Source organism: Drosophila gunungcola (assembly GCF_025200985.1).
Source record: "Drosophila gunungcola strain Sukarami chromosome 2R unlocalized genomic scaffold, Dgunungcola_SK_2 000017F, whole genome shotgun sequence".
In the NCBI taxonomy this organism is placed as follows: Eukaryota; Metazoa; Arthropoda; class Insecta; order Diptera; family Drosophilidae; genus Drosophila; species Drosophila gunungcola.
In genome coordinates, this window is record NW_026453173.1 from 1,523,733 (window position 1) to 1,545,400 (window position 21,668).

The 21,668-nt window shown below is 35.7% G+C and overlaps 1 protein-coding gene across 4 annotated transcripts in view; it reads left to right on the top strand.

Annotated features, from left to right (window-relative positions):
* LOC128256368 (uncharacterized) overlaps positions 1-21,668 on the top strand; it is a 61,770-nt gene that overhangs the window by 25,345 nt on the left and 14,757 nt on the right. For all 4 annotated transcript variants that reach the window (XM_052986669.1, XM_052986672.1, XM_052986671.1 and 1 more), the window contains one exon: positions 1,805-2,565. In XM_052986669.1, coding sequence (XP_052842629.1) covers positions 1,805-2,565 — 761 coding nt within the window. The remainder of the gene's footprint in view (positions 1-1,804; positions 2,566-21,668) is intronic.

Below are 21,668 nucleotides of genomic sequence, written 5' to 3' on the forward strand. Positions count from 1 at the left end.
TTGTTTTAAATTAGTCCAGTTTTTGTTAATGTTTTTTCGATTGTTATAAGTGTTTTTAAATTAAATAATTTTTTGGAACAGGTACACTTCATATATTATTTTAATTAATCCAGTGTTTAGTTCAAGTTTTTTTAATAACAGTATTAAAACTCCTTTTTCTTTTTAGTTTGTTCATATCAACACTACTACTTACTTGAAAATTTCAAAGCCAGCGATATTAATAATTATTTAAAACACAGCACACGAGATTGTCTCCAAGAAAATCAAATGGCGAAGTGGCGGGAAATGCAAAAGAACCGAAAAAACTGCGCGCTTTCTTGCATTTTTCCTTTTGTTCTTGTTGTTGCTTTTAAGAGTACCGTTTTGTTCGGTTACTCCTTGTGATTACAGTGGCGGCGGAAAGTATAGCGCCGGCAAATCTAAAATAATAATTCAACACAAAATCACGCTTCGAAAAGAAATCATGTAATCGTCTATTTATTATTACCTAAAATTAAAATGTTATATACATACATACTGCTTCAAATTAATAATTTTCTAATATAATATAAAATACATTAAAAATTATTATTATTAATAAAATTAAATATTAATATTTATTATAGAATTCATTTTAGGAAAATTTTAACAAGTCATTTACCACCAACCAACAGATTTAAAATTAAAAAACATGAAACTTATAATAACTTTAATAACTATATAGGGCCAGAGATGTCTTCTTCACTGCGTTGCAAACTTCTGACTGAAATAATAATACCCTCAGCAATGGTATAAGAACAGACAATTTTAGAGTAATTGATTTAGTATTTTAAGTGATAGGATGCTCACTGACTCCAGAACTGGGAAAATTCGTAAGAAGAATTCAAAAAACAAAAAAGCGCTGTTCGAGACACAGTTTAAAATTAAAAACTTAACAACCCTACACATGAAGCGGTTATTAAATATGTACTACAAATTTGTAGCCTGATTCCATTGGCGCATTAAAACGCATTTAGCCTAATGTGCATTTATTTACACAGGGAATCCCATAAGGCTAAATGCCGCAATTAAAATAAATGCGATTATTAAATGCGATTAAAAACCATTCGCCCCGAACGTTTTTAGGAAAAATACCGGAAAATACCGATGTTTAACGATAATTTGTTCATTCCACCACTACAACAGCTGTTTTCTAAAGGCAAGGTTGGCGCAATTTTTGATGTCTTTTGAGTATAAAATCTATTTTGTGTAAAAATTACTGAAACCTAGAGTGCACGCTGCAAATTCTGCTCGCAGTACCACAATGCATTACTGCTGGATCTCTGGCATAAAATAACTTTCACATATACGGGGATGCTTTCCCTTTTTAGAAACTGTGGTGGTTGCCAAGTTGGCTGAGCATTACAGAGTTTAGTAAACTCACTCATGTTCATTAATTTTAATAAATTTCTTTTGGACTTGCCAAAATTCAAAAGTAAACAAACCCAGATCAGCTGTTTGTGCCACTCACATGTCGGAGTAGCATTAGCTAAATGCTAATGCGCCAATGGAATCAGGCACTTTTAAAAAGTCCACTAATGCGGCAATGGAATCAGGCTATTAATCATTTAATTTAAAATGAATAAAATCAAAATACAAAATTTGTTTTATTTTTAAAATTGTAAGATATTGTTTACTTTTTGCTGTTATCATAATTGAAAATTTTGGCTACCTTTTTACGAATAACTACGAATAATTTTTAAATTTGTTTTTGAAAACATATCTATAAATTTTTTTAATCATCCCTTGTTTTTTACTACATCTTTTACTCCTTTTATATGTTTAGTGCTTGCCAGGTATGCACTCCAAACGCAACGAATACGGTTTGGAGTCATTGCCAGTGTGTCTTAGCTGACGGAGTTGAGCGCGGAATTCTGACTGCAAATCGTATGATTCCTGGCCCTAGTATTCAGGTATGCGAGAACGATAAGGTTGTCATTGATGTGGAGAACCACATGGAGGGAATGGAAGTAACTATTCACTGGCACGGTATATGGCAACGTGGCTCACAGTATTACGATGGTGTACCCTTCGTTACCCAGTGTCCCATTCAGCAAGGTAATACCTTCCGTTATCAATGGACAGGCAACGCCGGGACACATTTTTGGCACGCTCATACAGGTCTACAGAAACTAGATGGACTTTACGGTAGCGTCGTCGTTCGCCAACCACCATCAAGAGACCCAAATTCTCACTTATATGATTTTGATTTAACAACTCATATCATGCTTATCAGTGACTGGTTGCACGAAGACGCTGCAGAGCGGTATCCTGGACGCCTGGCAGTAAACACAGGCCAAGATCCAGAATCAATGCTGATCAATGGCAAGGGCCAGTTTCGTGACCCAAACACTGGCTTCATGACTAATACTCCATTAGAAATATTCACAATTACACCAGGCCGTCGATACCGCTTCCGGATGATAAATGCATTTGCTTCAGTATGTCCAGCACAAGTGACGATTGAGGGACACGGCATGACAGTAATAGCAACCGATGGGGAGCCTGTGCATCCTGTTGATGTCAACACAATTATTTCATTTTCAGGTATGTAGCGTTTAAAATTAATACTAACGAATTTTGAATAAAATTTAATAACACAAAAAGAAAACATTAATATTTACTACTTTTGAGATATATGAGCTAAAAATAATAATAATAAAAATAATTATAGTCTCGTGGAGATCGAGGTTAACTTTATTTGAAATAAAATGCCATTGGCAGTGTTTGGGAAAGTCTTTGTTTTTTGTATTTAGGTAAGGTGAAAAGTAATTGCAGATATTGCAGGTAAAGGTGCCAGAAATCTCAGTATTTGAGTAAAAAAAAGGGACATTTTTTTTAAACTATATAAACCTGTAATGCTAAATTAATATTAAAATGTTAATGTTGTTAAAACGTAAAATCGAAATCAATCAACTTTTAGGTAAGGTAAGAGGTCCATCATATTTTACAAAGTAATCAGGGTGGCCCACAAAAAGTTTGCGTTTAAAATGGATAGAAAGAAAAGGGAGGGTATACTCCAAGAAGACGTGCGGATTTTCGGATCTCAAATGTGGCAATTCTATTTATTGACGTAACCACCGAGGTGAATATGACCTTCATGTCAAATTTGGTTATCTTCCACCAAGCGCTCTTCGGTCCATTGCATTTTGTGGCATTAATTAATAACTTATGAACGACGTAACATTTTCGGGATCTGTTCTTTGAAATACGTTTATGATTCAAAAAGGAAGAATTAAAAAAAAAAAATGGGCGAAGTTCCGCCTTTTTTAAAAGTATTTCTTTATTTTATATAGAGAATTTATATATTTTTTTATTTATTGTAAAAAAATTGGTAAAATATTACACTTAAAAAAAGGGCGTGGTCCTACCTTTATTATTTAAGATGTTAAAGTTTGTTTCTTTTGCCTAAGTTTTTTTTAACATATGCAGGAATAGTGTTCATAAAAGTGTACAAAAAATCGATAATATTGAAATTTAGAATATCGTTTTAATTAATATGATCATGTTGGACATAATAATACTCATTTTTCAGCTGAATATCTCTTGAACTTCTGAAAAGATTATATTTGACCTTATTTTCCCTTCAAATCGCCTTTGTTATTTAGTTTGCAAGATAGTCATTTTTATGCGTTCAATACTTTTGGGATCTATAGGATCACCCAACCGCTCTCAAAAGCTTAGTTTAAAATTAACCTTTAAGTGCGAGCTTAGCCAAAAATAATAGTTTCACGTTTCTTTTGGGCTTAGGCCATTTTTGAGAAAATTTTTAAAACATGCATAAATTGACACATTCATAATGGAAAATGACAGTCCTGGCAGTTGGCAAATGTGATTTTGGGCCCCAAAAATCTTATAAACTACTAATTGGACTGCAGTTCAAAAACTTTAACTAAATTTGATTTAATTGACACTTTTTGTAATTTTAACTTTGAGGAAAAATAAACGATTGGACAGCGCTCGATTTATGTTGCAGCAACAAATGACTTTAACAGAGGATAACAGCATTACGATCTGTTAAATTTTTAAGTTTTTAACATTTAAGATTAATGTTATTCTGATACATCGCGCTTAAAAAAAAATATATATTTAACGACTTTTAAAAAATGGGTTTTGACCAAAAAATATGGTCGTTGGACCCATAGTGCGTTGCGCGAATTAAAAACGCAAAAAGTTGCACCACAAATAAAACGCAAAGTTGGAGCTATTAGAAAAAAAATATTTTACATATGTATATCCACTTTTTATTTTCCATCCGTTTTATCCGTTTTATAACTATTTTAAAACGCAAATTTTTTATGGGCCATGCTGTACATGTAATGTAAGGGTTCAAGAAAGATAGAAAAATGTATTTGTTAAAAACAACGAAATTATGTCCAGCTTTCTTTTATTTATTCCTATTAAATTTTGAAATTGTATGTAACATGTAACGCAGTGAAGGACATATTTCACTAATAAAAAATAAATAACTGTGAGCAGACGTATATTTAATTGCTCTCTCGTCAATGTTGTCCATATAATCGAATTTTTTTTCGGATAAAACACCTTTACGGTCAAAACTATCTATTAAACAGCATAGTCCCCAATTTTAAACAATATATTAAATAAAAGAACTGTTTAAAGTTATTTTCGCAGCCGCTGTGAGTTTTGTTTTTGTTTGCGGGTTCTACTTCTATCAAACATCTAACCCATACAGTGCACCGGTACCCACACACTAACACAGTTTATTTTTCAAGTGCACTCTTAAAATCCACACTTCAATAACTGTAGTCTAAAACTACACTGCAAAACAAAAATATAAACGCGTTACAAAACAAGCATATAAACACGTTACAAAACAAACATATAAACACGTTTAAAAACATAAATAAAAACACTTTACAAAACAAAACAAAATAAAATAAATAAACAATGGCGCAGCGGAGTAAGCGCACCCGTATTAATCCTGGGTTTGCCAGTGAACGCCTTTCGGACGCCCCCTCGCCACAACTGTTGGAGCTCCTTAAGGATCATCTTCAAGAGCAAACCAACAGATGGCAGATGGCTGCCTTGCATGCATTGGGTGAAAAAAAATGTGTGGACTAGAAGCGAAGCTGTCAGCCCAAAACATTGCTATCATCTCTTACGACGTGCGTATGCATGGTGTGCCATATGCCGTAAAACACAAAACACCCACGTCGGCCGGGGATTATTATCAAATTTGAAAACGTCCGGGAGAAGATATCACTGTTTACCGAAATTGGGTTGTACCGGCGCGAGAGAAAAAGTCAAATAAGCTTGCAGCTTTGGGGCTTCGGATCAGACGCTGTAGTATACATCAATAAGAAGTTTTCTAAAGAAAATTACAAAATATTTAAAGAGGCAATGCTGCTCTCTGTTGTTTTTACACGTCGCGGTCTTGTGCATGTTCGTTGCTCTGGTAAAGAGGACGTTCACTGCGTCGAGAGGATAGAAGAGCTTTCTTTGATGCACGCCGATCCTCTCACCACCTCTTCAAATGCTGCTTATACTCACGCTTCGGTGGGGAGAGAGACCACCTCATCTGCAGATAATAGCTTTCGCTCTTGCTTACTTTGAATACACTCTCTTCGAATCATTAGTTAAGATATCTTTATTATCTTTTTCTGTTCTTTAAAAACATTTTTAAAAATCTAAAAATTGAGCTTGCGCCTCTGGTAAGCCTTAAATATCAAATTGTCGGGTGAAACAGGTGGTTCCATAACTCAAATCAATTCACAAAGCTTTTTAAAAAAAATTGATGAGTTATGGTCAATTTTGTTTAGTCAAATGTGGATGTCACAAGTGTGTCAGAAACCAGGTTTACGTCTGATATGTTCGACTCGTCAATTATGTATGTGTGATGGCTATGATGTTTATCGTGCTAGTCATCCGGATAATGTCGCGATCTATGTTAATAAAACTTAAATGTAAATCAAAGTCGAGACATTCAAATGATAGTCCAATAGAATTTTTACTAGTGGAAATATCTGGCATATGTATGTAATACGAAAATCGATGGGCCAAACAGTACAATGCCATACGAACTCGTCTCTGATTTCATTGCGGATTTATCAGCTGCTAATGTTGAGATTATCCTAGCAGGTGACTTTAATAGCAACCTCTTAAGGGAAAATAATCTACTTGAGGATTTTGAGTCTATAGGCCTTTTTTCTTTAAAAGTAACGTCCTATTCCTCATAAATTACCCAAACAAGATTTTACTTTATGACCAGGTCTCAGTATCTTATTAAACAGTCAGGGTTTCGTAAAAGAAGAAGTTGTATCTCTGCCATAACTGACATTGTAGAGGATATTCGCCATCAAATCGACCAAAATGACGTTACTCTCCTCACTCTTCTTTATCATATCAAGGCCTTCGATTCTGTGAATCACAACATTCTTAGTACTAAACTAAAAAATCTTTTCAATTTTTCACGCACTGCAGTCAGGTTGATTAGGTCCTATTTGTCCAACAGACTTCAATCCGAATCCGCGGGAAATAATATTTCCTTTTTTTAGCATGTGTCACGAGGAATTCCACAGGGATCCGTAATAGGCCCTCTGTTGTTCACAATCTATGTAAACAATTTACCCAGTGTCCTGTCGAAATGTGAATGACGTACAAATCTATGTTAGTAGTCCAGTGTCAGTAGCAGCAATAGAATGTTATCTCTAATTGAGAAAAGGGCAAAAGAAAATGACTTGGGGATGAACCCAAAAAAATATAAATGTATTGTCATCGGCAAAAGACCCGTTGTTACTTCAATTCTACAGAATTTATTTATAAACAATACACCTATGGAATTTAAATAGATTTGAACATGTATAAAACCTGACTAATAAAATTGTTGACCTTAATTTAAACTCATGGATTTAATATAAATCAATAAATTACTTCTAATAAATTGTGACCAGCCACGAACCAATGTATTTAAGCAGCAAGCTCATTCCTGCAATATCTCAACGAACTAATAACTATATATTCCCGCGCAGTCGATCTCTCTGCTCGGAAAGGCAGTTCTACGTCAATGCAATCCGATATTGGAACAGTTTATAATACGAACTTAAATCAGTTAGGAGCGCAACTCTATTTAAAAAAAAGTAAAAAAAATTTACAAATACAAAAAATAAATTGTAATATGATAGTTTATATATGATAGTCTTAAGTCAATAATGTTTAAATTTAATTTTTGTATAGTATGTACATATAATGACAAGTGCTTTTATAATTAGCATATGCTTGTAGCGGTGAGCTAAAATTCAAAAAATTAAATCAAAATATATTTTTGATCCGCATAAATAGACGTTTTGATATAGCCTTTTCCATCTGCCCGTCTGTTTTTATACCGTTCAAGAGATTTTGCCTTAAAGCTTTTGCCACCTTCTTTTGTGGGAAAAATTTTTAAATTTCGCTGTTCTTTTTTTTTAATTTAAGTGTTAATGTTGTTTTTATTGTATTAATAACATATTTCTGTATATTTGCCAAATATCTGTCATACTGACAATACTGTTCTATGCCGCTTTTCGTGCAGTGTATATTTAACAAGAAAAGAAGAGAATTTTGATAAACCGAAGTTTATATACCCTTGAAGCTATTGAAAAAATTAAATATTTTTAAACACATCTAAATTTAGAATCATATGTGTATGTTGTTAAAGTCGTTCCTATGCCAGCTATATGATATGGTTTTCCGACTTTAATAAAATAAATCATAATTATGAGTTATTAAACCATAACTATGTTTGAAAGAATAAAAAAAGAAGAAGAACAAAAGATACATATTTAATAACAGTAAAGAAATATTTTTTATTTATTTTTACCTGATTTTTTGTATAGGCTATATATTATTATATTATATTATTATATTATCGTCCTATCCGGACTTATCTAATAACTTAAACAGGAATACAACTTTTGGGAAAGTTTCATGCAGATAGCTTTAAAACTGAGATACTTCTTGGCGTAGAAACGGACGGACAGACGGAAGTGGCATACATACATGAAAAAAAAACAAGTTAAATGTAATGCGCAAAATGTTTTAAAAACATCCTACTAGGCAGACGTAGGCGAGCAAGTATAAACAAAATTCTAAATAAAAACGAAGTTTTGAAAATTAAACTAATCGTTCTAATAGTTATTCTCAAAGCTATTAATTATAATAAAATTAATTAACCCCTTCGGGGTCCGTCTTCAGGGATATATGCACAACGACCGTTCATTCCGCTGAAGAGTTATTAACAATTAATTTGTATAACATTTTTTTTGTTTTTTTCAACACTTGACATTATTTTATTTATGACATATAAAACTCAGCCATAATTCGATAAGCACAGTAACAAATCCAATAGCATTGGCTCGACATTTTAATTCCCAAAAAGGGTTGAGAAGGCATTTGTTGTGATAAAGTCCTGATAAAATCTATCTAAGTAAAGGGGAAAATCTTTGTTAAGCCTACCAAAAAAATTATTTTTAAGCCAAAAAATTATAATACAATATACTTACTCACTTATACATACTAATTAACAATGAGAATAGAAGCTTTAATCTACAACCGAAGTTTTAATACCCTTGCAGTCAAGAAATGAATCAGTAATGCTATAAAGCCATTCAAAAGTGAAGTCGTCCCATCGGCAAGACTTTTTAACATGACTAGTGTACATACAGTGGCTCACAGCTAATTTTACCCACATTAAAAACGATATCTTAACTAATATGGAGGGTGATGAATTTAAATGGTAAACAGCATGGCCAAGTTTTATTAAATCAACAAAAGGCTTTATAGTTAATCAAATTAAACAAAACATTTTATTTGACGCATTGTATTTACTACGCTGCTTTTCTTCTAAGAAATTTAGCCTGACGGTACTTTTATTTAAAATCTGATACTTATATTTGGATCGAAAATTCTCACTTCGTTTTCGATTTCACCAAGAACGCACATGTGAAGACAATGCAACATTTGTAAAATACAAAATTGACACAAACCAAATAATATAGTAAAGCCCATAAATATTCGTTTTGTTTTTGAAAATCGCGTGGAAAACAAGGGAAAACAAGAAAGGAAGCAAACTTTGGCAAGCCGAAGTTCATATACCCTTGAAACTATTGCAAAAACTAAATATTCTTAATAACATTAAAATTATGATTTACTTGTTTAAAAACATTGAAGCTATGATGATTTGCCGCTCAATTACTCGCTAGTTCCCATGGCAGCTATATAATATCGTTTTCCGATTTCAATAAAATTAAAAGCGTATTTTTGAACTGTCATAAGACAGTGTCAAAAGAATTAAAAAAAGAAAGAATTAGAAAAATATGTTATGTTATTTTATATGATATAGTCGTCCGATTTTGATGAAACTTAAACCGTAATTCTGAAATATTTAATTGTTACTAAATGTCGAAGAACTAAAACAAAATTAAAAATCAGCAAATTTATAATTTGTTTTTTTCCGATTGTTCCGACTTATATACTACCTGCAATACAAAGGCAACTTTTGGAAAAGTTTCATGCAGATAGCTTTAAAACTGAGAGACTAGTTTGCGTGGAAACGGACGGATAGACGGACATGGCTAGATCGACTCTCCCAGTGATGCTGATCAAGAATATATATAATTTATAGGGTCGGATATGTCTCCTTCACTGCGTTGCAAACTTCTGATTGAAATATACAAAATATACAAATAATAAATACAGTGAGACGCAGGGCATAACAGAAAAGTCATTTTGCACGATTTTTAAGAAGCAAGGGAAACTGAAATATTTCTTTAAAATTTGATTAAAAAACACATAACGATGGACTCAGGGATCTGGGATGAAATAATATCTGCCGATAAGTCAAAATTCAGTATTTGGATTTTGCGTGGAGGAAGCCAAATACAGAACTGCAGGACAAGCTCTTCATGCCAACTGTTAAACAGGGCGGAGGACATGTAACGGTTTGGGCCTGCGTGTCCGCTGCAGGTGTTAGAAGGCTTTTTTTTTTTTGTTGTATTTAAATTTATTTTGTTCTAATGATTAGCACACTGTCACCAAAATGCAGGTTAATCTAATCTGTTTATACAATATAATAAAATACTAGGTCTAAACGTTGATAAGGGCAGGAAGTAAGTTCGTGATTTTGATATTAATATTGCGGGTGGTGAATTTGCTACGTCAAAATCCGGTCCGGTAGGTCTTGAGGGTGATGTGTAAGTCTTCTTTTGACTCGGTTGCTTGGTTCGGCGCTGTTGATAGCAACGGTGCCAAGTTTTCTGGCTAGGCTGTTGGGGTGTTGATTAAGCCTTTCCATATATTTACGAGCCAGATCCTGCAGCTTATCTCCAAGTTTGGGTACATTAAGCTCTCGTTCAATGTCTCTGGCTTGCATAAACCAAGGAGCTCCAGAGATCCTTTGAAGTGTCTTCGCTTGCAAAATCCGTTTTTTGTTCAGGTTAGATTTTTCAGCGATGCCATAAACCTGGAGTCCATAGAAAAGTCTTGGCGCTAGTATAGTCTTATAAATTTTGACCTTACAGTCAAGAGCGAACTTATTTCGTGGTGCTAGAAGCCATCCGAGTAACCTTAGCCCTGAAAGCATGTTGTATACATGTTGTTGCCTGCCGAAAGTAAGCTTTTTGTCCAAAGTGACACCAAGGTACTTATAAACAGAAACGGCTTTGATTGGGCTATCGTTGAGGTTGACTCCAGGGCAGCTACTTCGGAGATTGGTAAACGTCACATTGGCACATTTGTCTGCGTTTACTCGTTTGTTCCAATTCATGGCCCATTGGTGAAATGCGTCCAGATACTCCTGCAATGCAAATGTGGCAGCCAAAATGCTTTTGCTTTTTGCGATCACAGCTGTGTCATCAGCGTAGGTCGCGATTAGCACGTGTTGCTCTTTAACTTCAGTTATTGGAGCATAGATGGAGTATAGAGTAGGGCCAAGGACGCTACCTTGGGGAACTCCGTCAGAGATCGGTTTGGTGGACGATTTGTACCCATCAGCAAATACGTGGAAAGAGCGTTCTTCCAAAAAGCTTTCACGTGCTGGAATAGCTGCGGCGTTAACAGACTTTTTGGCTTTGTACAGTAGCCCAGGGTGCCACACTCTGTCGAAAGCCTGCTGTATGTCAAGGAAGGCAGCAACTGCATACTAATGCAAAGTTGACAACTCTGTGCAACTGCTCTGGAGTTCCATGTTGAAGACGAGATCCGAACTGGAATTCCGGAATCGCACTGGTGACATTCTCGTAGGTGAGCAGCCTGTTCAGGATCAGCCTTTCCATGATTTTTCCTAGGGATGGTAGAAGACTAATCGACTAATTTTCCCACAAGGTCTTTCACCTCTGTCAGTGAGACAGGGCTAGCAGGCAGGCTCATTTGGAATGGAGATTCCAGGCACTCTTTAACTGTTTCACGTATGCTTTCTGGCGAAAAGTCGTAAGGCTTAAAACGTTGCTCGAGGTTGTTAGCGAATGCTTCAGCTTTCTCTAGGCTCGTACGGCACCAGCCACCTGAGGTGTTTTTAATAGCCGATTTTGGGGTGGGCTGAGCCTTGTGCCGTTTCGTGATGCGCCGTAGCGAGAAATTAGAACTAGCATCTGTATCCAGGTTTTCCAAAAAGCTGTCTATGGATTCTAGTTTCCTTTGTGCAATCGCCTTGCTTAGACAGTTAGCCAGCCGATTGTATATCTGTTGGATACGGGCGTCTCCTGTTCTTGCATACTCTCTTCTAACTCTTCGCTTCAGATCGAGATGTGTCACAATTCTGGGAGGAAGCTGGAGATGTCTAGAGGTCTCCGTATTTTGGCGATTTCTGGGTGCAGCTATCTCAGCAGTCTGGTTTATCATACGCATGAAAGGGCTGATGGCATTGTCAATATCAGAAGGTTCCTGAATGTCTAAGATAACCTCGCTCAGCTGCTCTTGTTAGGCTTTGAAAGCGTTTATATTAGCCCCTCTGGCCAGGAGTCGTGGACGCTGTGGTTTTTTCACAGGTGTGGCATGCAGTATGGCCAGGATGGGAGTGTGGTCCGAGGAGAGGTCATGGAGCGTCCTTACTTGTAGCCTGTCTGAAGCGTATCCATTGGTTATGAAAAAGTCGAGCGCTGTCGGTGCTATCAGGGGGTTATACGAGTAAAAAGTGGGTTCACCTGTGGCACCTTCTTGCAACTGCTTACCCCTGCTACATGCTCGTGAGTTTCCCCACAATGCATGTTTGGCATTATAGTTTCCTCCAGCAATAAATTTGCCACCAAGACTGGCCAGCAAGGATTTAAATTCTGATTGAACCCATCTTTCTCCTGGAGGTAGATATGTCGCCGCTAGTGTGACATTCCCTTGTGCAGTTTGTGGTTGGACGCTCGTTGCTAGAGGCGGGGGGCAGGGGATTGTGACTTAGGGAATCCTTAATAATTATTGCAGATCAACCTCTGCTGTTGCCACTGGGGTGATGAGCATGGTAAATAAGATAGCCTGGTAAATATATGCGCTGACCAGCCCGCATGTGAGTTTTAGTGGCGAGCATAATGTGTATGAGCGCAGATAAATATTCGGAGCTCTTCAGATACTTTGACTAACCCACGAGCGTTCCACAACCCGATATTTAATGCTGGTTGAATCATTTCGGAAACCGCGCAATGAGAACCTTGACCAGCTCTTTGAAAGCCTTGTTGGACTCTGCATTTTCCAGCATCAGCTTAAAAAGAGTGTCCAGTTTGGTTATGATGTCGCGGAGGGCATTATCAATCGCTGAGAACTTATGGTTTAGCCTAGGGTCAGAAGCAGGGCTTGCGTCACTTAGATATATGGGTTTAGATATATCAGCATACGATATATTCGTTCTTAATGCCTCAGCTGGTATAAATCAACGCAAAAATGTATCGCTTAAATCGATAATGGAACCAGTAACATGAGGGCCACTACTTTTACCACAAACAGGGTCCAAGACACAGTAGTTTTTAGAGTGCCCAAAAATTTGGCATCTTTGACATAGAAGCAATTCCTTTCTACGGAAATCAGGTTCAAGAGTGACTGTATCTCTCAAGCTGTGTTATTTTTAGGGACTCTGCTACATTCGCAGCCTACTTGAGGTTAACATAAAACAAATTTTGTCTAGTTTTATAGCTTATTATATCTTCGTTATTACCCTCGTTAACCTGAATGTTCTTCCAATCGGGGCAGTATATGTTAAGAACCTCGATGCCGTTGTCAGTAAACCCCTGCTCTATCTGTGATTTCGGTACGTTTGAGTGGATCCCTTTAAGCACTACCCTGTAGGTCTTGTCTTCTTTTAGCTGATGGAAATTGGCAGTTAAGCGTTGTCAGTGTTTTTACAGCTACCCGAAAAGCGTCAGAATTGGCCGTACAAATTCTGGAGACACCAAATTTGGAAGTGCGAATGTTGTAGTTTGAGGAGCCAATGCTGAGATCAAGAGATTTTTTCAACAAGACCGCATCGCTTACATCCGGTACACAAAATATCAGGGATTTTGTTAGTTTTTGCAGATACACCATATCCACCACGAACTTCTGTATCGTCATTGAAAAAGTCAGCGTCATCCAGATCCTGTTCCATTTGTTCTGCTTCAGCAGCCAGAATCGCAAATCTATTGTCACCCAATGCCTTAGAAGAAGAAGAATGGTTCGGCTTGTTAAGCGGCATTGTGGCCTGCAACTTAGTTTTGCGGACCGGGGGCGGAGTAACTTCTTTGCGTTTTCAAATAATTTATCTTAACATTCTCAAATTACTCCAAAGTACGGTGGATTTGGGTATTAAGGACAATTTCCTTTATAAACAAGAATATTATCCTAAACATACTGCGGGAATTATTGAAACTTGGCTCATATACCTCCTAGTTAAACCGCCGGCAAAATCACCTGACCTAAATTTGATTGAAAATTTGTGGTCCATTTTAGATACCAATATCCGCCAGCATCATATTTCCAAAAAAAATTTACCTAAAAGTAGTTTTGATAGCAGAGTAGTTAAAATTACTGCCAGAAACTACAAAGAATCTATCGCCTAAAATTGGTCACAGACCAGAAGGAAGGACAAACTATTAATGTTTTTAAAACCATTTTTTTATACTTTTTTTGTTAATTAAATTAAGAAGTGGATCAAATAAGCTGTGACATTGAAACATTAGTATTTTTTGATGCAGTTGATTTATTATGAAACATTTTTTTTGATTTGATAAAACTAAGCCAATTTGTTAAACATATAATATTAGTTCACGTTGCGTTTTTATATTTATATTTGATAATATGAGGTTGGACAAATAAGCTGTGAGCCACTGTATAAAAAACAACAAGAAAACACTAAAGTGGAGTACCCATTACATCCCCAATTTCAAAGCAAATGTTCCCCCAAACAAGAAACCGGGTTTTAGAAAGCGCAATCTGCCAAACTACACTACACTAACACTAAATTAAATAAATATGCATTTAAAGATTCATTTAAAGTGAGTGTTGTTAAAATTTAAATTAATCTTGGGATCCGTAGGCATAACTAGAACCTGAATATTAAATTGCAAATCTCTGACAGACAGACAACCATGGCAACAGTGACAAGAATATACTATATAAAGTTTATATGATCAGACACTCTTCTAAATTAAAACATATTTCCTTTTATCGTTAACATTCTCAACTCTACGAGTAACGGGTATAAATAAAAACGATCTGAAAAGATTCAAGACCCTAGCTACGTATGACACTACATTTTCGTTGTCTTGCTCGCACTTACGTAAAATCGTATAGTTAAAACAATAAATGAGCAATGAATGAGGCCAACAATGTAGTGTCATAACCCCATAACCCTCATAGAACCGTATTTTCAGTAAAACAAAAATTATGGCAACAATAGGATATAGTAAACCCATTTTTATCAAACTCATGAGATAGGTTCGAAAAAAACAACGAAATTGAACAATTTTGACCTTTACTATGACAGCTTAAAATGTATCTGTCTACAAATAAAAAGGGGATTGCAATAGTTCCAAGTCTTTAGATCTAAAACTAAACTTACAAGCCGAAACATACGGACAGATAGACACACGGACATAGCTATATCAACTCGTCTAAGTTTTGCTGATAAAAATAATACATATACTCAACTGCGTTGCAAACTTTTAGTATACCCTTTAATATACCCTTTTCAAGGGTATTCAAATTTTTTTTGTACTACCTTCAAAAGTGAAGAGTTTTGGTTAAGTTTCCTAAATATTGCTGGATTAATGAGGGACTCTTTTGCGTACGGACGGACAAACGGAATAAAGGACGGACGAAGAGACGGATAGACTGACATGGCTAGATAGACTCTCCTGGTGAACATATTTTTAAATATTAAAACTAAAAAAAAATTTTTTTTACAAATCCCTGTTATAGGGTATTTTCGCAGAGATCCATCCAACTTCCACCATCCGTTGAAGGGATGGTCCATAAGGTTTTTATTTCTGCACGACCTAGCGGTCAAGTATGTTCTTTATTTTTTCACAGTTGAAGTGTCTCTGCCTTAGTAGAGTCTCAGAGTCTGGGAGCTGCGCTGCCCGAAAAGCAATGTGTAAGTCTATGCTCACATTAGGCTAATAAGGGCGAATGCTCGAGATAGGGTGTCTATGAATGCATCTAATGTAAATGTCGTCAATCCATGGGAATATGCTAACAGTCGCAGTTCACTTAACCACTGACAACTTAAGTTTATGGTTGGGAATTTGTGTTTATATAAATACACTGTAAAAGATAAAGGAATCGCTCAGTAGTCTTTAAGTCGCTACAATGTTATATTATATTATATTATTACTACATCTCCCTCCTCTTGAAAATTAACCTAATATATTAAGATTATATATTTTAGTTTTACGAATATTAGAGCCCTGAATGAATGCAAATAGCTGTAGTATCATAGCGTGCCTTGTAATTTCAGAATAAATGAATTTTAATGCCCAGTTCTATGAATATAAGTGAATGAGTTTATAGTATAAATGTAGACGCTCTATAAAAAACGTGTGAATTGAATTGAAATTCAAAAAGTTTCTGACCTGCCGACTAGAATTTTGGTTGTCACATGCATTCATTCATTCAGATTCAGTCAACCAAATTCATTCCTAGTGGATCATTGAAGTTGTGGTCACAATAAAATTCAATACAACAAGAACTCAGTTAAATAAATGTATTGTTTGGGGTATACAAGTTCGAAATTTCGGGGCACACTACGATTTATACAAATTGAGTACACTCATGCAGGGATTTAATCTTCACATCAAATAAACTTCAACATACAAATTGTCTGATATAAAATTTTGTGACTAAAAATGATTAAGCAATAAGCTTACAAAAATAAACTTTTCTAAATGTTTCCATTCGGACCGCTTTATCAAGGTATTTTGCCCACACACGCATTTTTTATCTAATTTTATCAAAATGAATTTATTTAGTCGAATGCTTACTAAATTTTCATTACATAATTTGGTTTTTTGTATGTTGAAAGTGCTATCATCACGACTATCAACCTCATGCTACGTCACAGAGTTGCCTATACCCGTCCTTTTTTAACAAGTAACCCGCTTGGGGTGGCGCCAAAACATCAATCAGTGAGGATTTGATTAAAAATCATTAAAAATGGTTCGAGCCTTTATGTGCTGCAATCCGCTGAACATTAAAAACCAAAAGAGTGATAGACATGGATACGTATTTTTGTCAGAGAAACGGAATCCAATATTTCGGAATTTCACTGGGCTCTACATGCCAGCCATGCCTCGCGAAAAACTAGGTGCTCTTCCCGAACAATATAAAACCAATTTTAAGTTATCAAGAAGAAAACGAGGAAGAAATTTAACATACAGATACCGATTTAACTTGAAATGATGTCAAGTAAAACACAAATAGAACATGTGAATCCCGATTCTGCCAAATAAGTGGACCACAGGGAAAACCAGCACGTCGCCTTGCGTCGGGAAATTATCTGGTTTAACTAATAAAAATGTTATAGATCTTGATGTGGGATTTGAATCTGGCGGGCTTTCATCACGGGAGACACGAAGTGGGTTGACTTATGTCAAAACACCATATTAGTTCGCCATTTAAAATGGCTTATAGTTTACTCGATACTTTAAGACCGTCGACACCTGCGCAAGTAAGCGAGGAGTCGTCTCATAGCATTGAAAGAGAAAATACCGATTTTGTAAAACTAATTAATGCACTCTTATGTTAAACTAATTTTAATAAAAACAATTAACCTGTGAATCTTACGATTCCTACAACTTGGGGCTCGTCCAGGATTGACCCCAACATAAAGTGCAACATAATTAAGCGCTATAGACGTTGGCGAACAGTGTATGTCAAACATTGCGAAATATTGTGTTGTACCAAGCCAAAACAGTCAAGGATCCTTAGAAGTAGATATAACTATATAACAAGGTCCGCAGCACATACAAGATGCCTTACAAAACTAAGCATGATTGGTTAATTTTTTACAAAAGTGGGTAAGTGCTTTAAGTGCGCTTATCCGTTCCACATGAAGAAATATTGCTAGAAAAAGGCAAGCATAATTGCTATCGTTGTGGACAGCCAGGTCATGGAGCTGCACAAACAAAGTCGAGGTCGAGGTGTAGTCTTACGAGGTCAAACAGAAAGAAACCAAAAAGCGAGTTCACAGCTTCTGGTCTGAACTAAATTAAGCATTCCTTCGTTGACACGGGTGCAAATCTGTGCCTGATGCGCAGAAACTTGACAGCGAAATTCTTACCGGAAAGGAAAAATGTTTGACGGGATTTGGCCAATGCTGACTTTTGAAAGCATCGAAATAGAAAGTATGCAAATTATGGTGGAGTTCACGTTGTTCTGGATGAAGACATGAGCTTCGATATTATTCTTGGTAGAACGTTTCTTGAGATAGTGCATATGAAAGAAGAGCTAACCAGTTACGGAAAGGATTTCTTACAGGGGTTTAAGACATGTGTGCAGCACAGTTGACAGTATCCGATCAAGTATAATTATGCCATTTAAATCCACCACAGAAGCTTGGGGTTCAAGGGTTAGTTGATGAAAATATTTCTGAACAAACTAACTGTATATCATCATCCGCGTCCGACCGAAGTGTTACTAACTGACAGATTAACTTATTGAATTTGCTTTAAGTGATATCAATAAAGAAAGAGAGGAATATCGTACAACAGCTTGAGATAATATTAAAAATCTGTAGGAGGAAAATAAAAAAGCGTTTGCTTTGACAAGAAAACTAGAGATGGTGGATCAGCTGAATGAAATAAAGCTCAAGGGCAAGTTTTTAGGACCTTACAAAATAGTTGCCAACAATAATTATGGGCGTTATGAAGTAGAATGCCTGTGAGATACCGAAGGTACTTTTAAAATATCTACGGTTTACAAGTACATAAAGCCATGGTCAGGTACATTCGAGACACGAAGTGGTTGACTTATGTGGCAACATCCTTATAGTTCGCCACTTAAAATGCCTTATAATTTACTCGACATTTTAAGACAGCCGTTACCTGCGCGAAGAGCGAAGAGTCGTCGCATAGGATTGAAATGGAAAATATCGATTTTGTGAAAGAACGTTGTAAACGTTCATTCTTATGTACAACTAATTCCAATAAAAACATTATAATTCTGAAACTAACGATCTTTACTTTTATATGACAGAATACGCGAGTAGAACTATGCCGGGTGTTAATGATTTTGTTTCTATTGTGAGGAACGGTAAATGGATTAAGGCGCAGAAGCGAATTTTATTCTTTATTTTATTCCGAGTCGCCGATAGGGCTCACGAATTTCTGAGAGCTTAGGCTTAGGGAATGCATTTGGCTGGTTACAGTGGAACACACAAACACGTTGTGTTTGCAAAACTCTAATAAATATAGAATTGTGCATCCCCAAAATATAAAATAAAAATTGAAGAATATTGACATCAACTTGCCGGAAACTGCAGAGATCTTGTGCAAAAATCAATGTGCGCTTATTCATCTCCCAGCAGTCTCTCTTTAAAGATAGTTTTGGAGTTGGAAAAATTGTGGCCCAAGTATAAAACTGTATGAAAATAAGAACACTTCAACGATTACCTTCACTTAATGGATAAGTACCGACAGGTAGTTTTAACAGATTATATACTAAATCAGCAACTGGAATAAAAAAAAAAATTCGGAAAAATAGAATTTATTTTATGTTTGGATTTTGCCGAAAATTACTCTTTTCATATACAAAATCCAGTCCAATCCCATCACTGAACCACCCACCCGTACCTGATTTGTTATGTTAAAAATTATTATTATAGTCTCCGAAAAAATCACATGATAACACAAAACTCGTTGCTTTCCTTAAACAAAATGGAACTAGAGCTATTAAGGAATTGGTGTACTTTTCGGGTAGGGCAGCCTCTTAATAAAAGAAATAAGTTAAGTTTCTAAAATTTGTTGCATTACGAAAGAGTTAAAGTCAAAGTTAAAGCGGAATGAAATTTCGTTGCGTCTTCGAATGGAAAAGGAGCTTGTGATGGCATTGCCGGCACTTTTAAATTCCATGCATACCGGGCAAGTTTGCAAAGAGTCAAAGGGGATCCAATTAACTCTCCTCGGGAATCCTTCGATTGGTCAAAACCATTTTTTTTTTTAAATTGATGTTAAGATTTGTAGAACTTGTCTTCTACTGTATTGTTCTGTAAAAGAACAAATAAATGTAACTTTCGTTTGTAATAAATATTTGGTGCTATTATCTCAATACCTAGAATTGTTTGTTTGTTGTCAATTTATTTCATACTGATTGATGTTTACGAGCCACTGCAAGCTTTTTACTTGTTAGTCCACTCTCAGCACGCCTAAAAAGCCGTCTTGCACATTGTGCTTTGGCCGCCTGATCCGAGCCGGATCGGATGAATATAGCAGATAGCTCCCATAGGTACAATAGGAAAAATATATGAACAAAACTATAACTTTGCCGTTTTTATACCCTTGCAGAGGGTATTATAATTTCAGTCATAAGTTGCAACGCAGTGAAGAAGACGTTTCCGACCCTATAAAGTATATATATTCTTGACCAGAATCGCTAAGAGAGTCGATCTAGCCATGTCCGTCTGTCCGTCCGTCCGTCTGTCCGTCCGTCTGTCCGTATGTCTGTCCGTCCGTCTGTCCGTCCGTCCGTCTGTCTGTCCGTCTGTCCGTCCGTTTCTACGCAAACTACTCCCTCAGTTTTAAAGCTACCTGCATGAAACTTTCCCAAAAGTTGTCTTTCTATTGCAGGTTGTATATAAGTCGGAACGAGTCGGATCAGACGACTATAGCATATAGCTCCCATAGGAACAATCGGAAAAATAAATAAAAATAAATTATAACTTTGCTGATTTTTAATCTTTTTTTAGTTCTTCGACATATAGTAATGGTTAATTATTTCAGAATTACGGTTTAAATTTCATCAAAATCAGACGACTATAGCATATAGCTCCCATGGAAATAAATATAACCGATAACATAATCAAAATATAAAAAAAAAATTAAATACTAAAAAATTTAAATTCTCCATTTTAAATTTGTTTTAATGATTTGATAGCTAAATACGCTTTTAATGTTATTCAAATCGGAAAACGATATCATATAGCTGCCATATGAACGATCGAATAACTGAGCTGAAAGTCATCATAGCTTCAATGTTTTTAAACAGAAACGCAAATAAATCAAAACTTAAATATGTTCAATTCCTTGATTGCAATACCTGGAAGGGTATATAAACTTCGGCTTGCCGAAGTTGGCTTAATTTCTTGTTTATAAATAAATTCTTATAAACAAATCTCCACTGAGATTCGAACCCTGACTCTCCGCACAAGAATTAGGAGACAACCCATGCGCTCATATAGAGCACTAGCTGCCCAACCAGGAACTACTTGTCGCAACCCAACTTAAAGTTCATTACTGCATTATATTTTAGAATTCTGTCATAAAATAAAATTTAAGGTCTTTTTTGATTGGAATAAAAAAAAAATTCGGAAAAATAGAATTTATTTTATGTTTGGATTTTGCCGAAAATTACTCTTTTCATATACAAATCCAGTCCAATCCCATCACTGAACCACCCACCCGTACCTGATTTGTTATGTTAAAAATTATTATTATAGTCTCCGAAAAAATCACATGATAACACAAAACTCGTTGCTTTCCTTAAACAAAATGGAACTAGAGCTATTAAGGAATTGGTGTACTTTTCGGGTAGGGCAGCCTCTTAATAAAAGAAATAAGTTAAGTTTCTAAAATTTGTTGCACCACGAAAGAGTTAAAGTCAAAGTTAAAGCGGAATGAAATTTCGTTGCGTCTTCGAATGGAAAAGGAGCTTGTGATGGCATTGCCGGCACTTTTAAATTCCATGCATACCGGGCAAGTTTGCAAAGAGTCAAAGGGGATCCAATTAACTCTCCTCGGGAATCCTTCGATTGGTCAAACCATTTTTTTTTTAAATTGATGTTAAGATTTGTAGAACTTGTCTTCTACTGTATTGTTCTGTAAAAGAACAAATAAATGTAACTTTCGTTTGTAATAAATATTTGGTGCTATTATCTCAATACCTAGAATTGTTTGTTGTTGTCAATTTATTTCATACTGATTGATGTTTACGAGCCACTGCAAGCTTTTTACTTGTTAGTCCACTCTCAGCACGCCTAAAAAGCC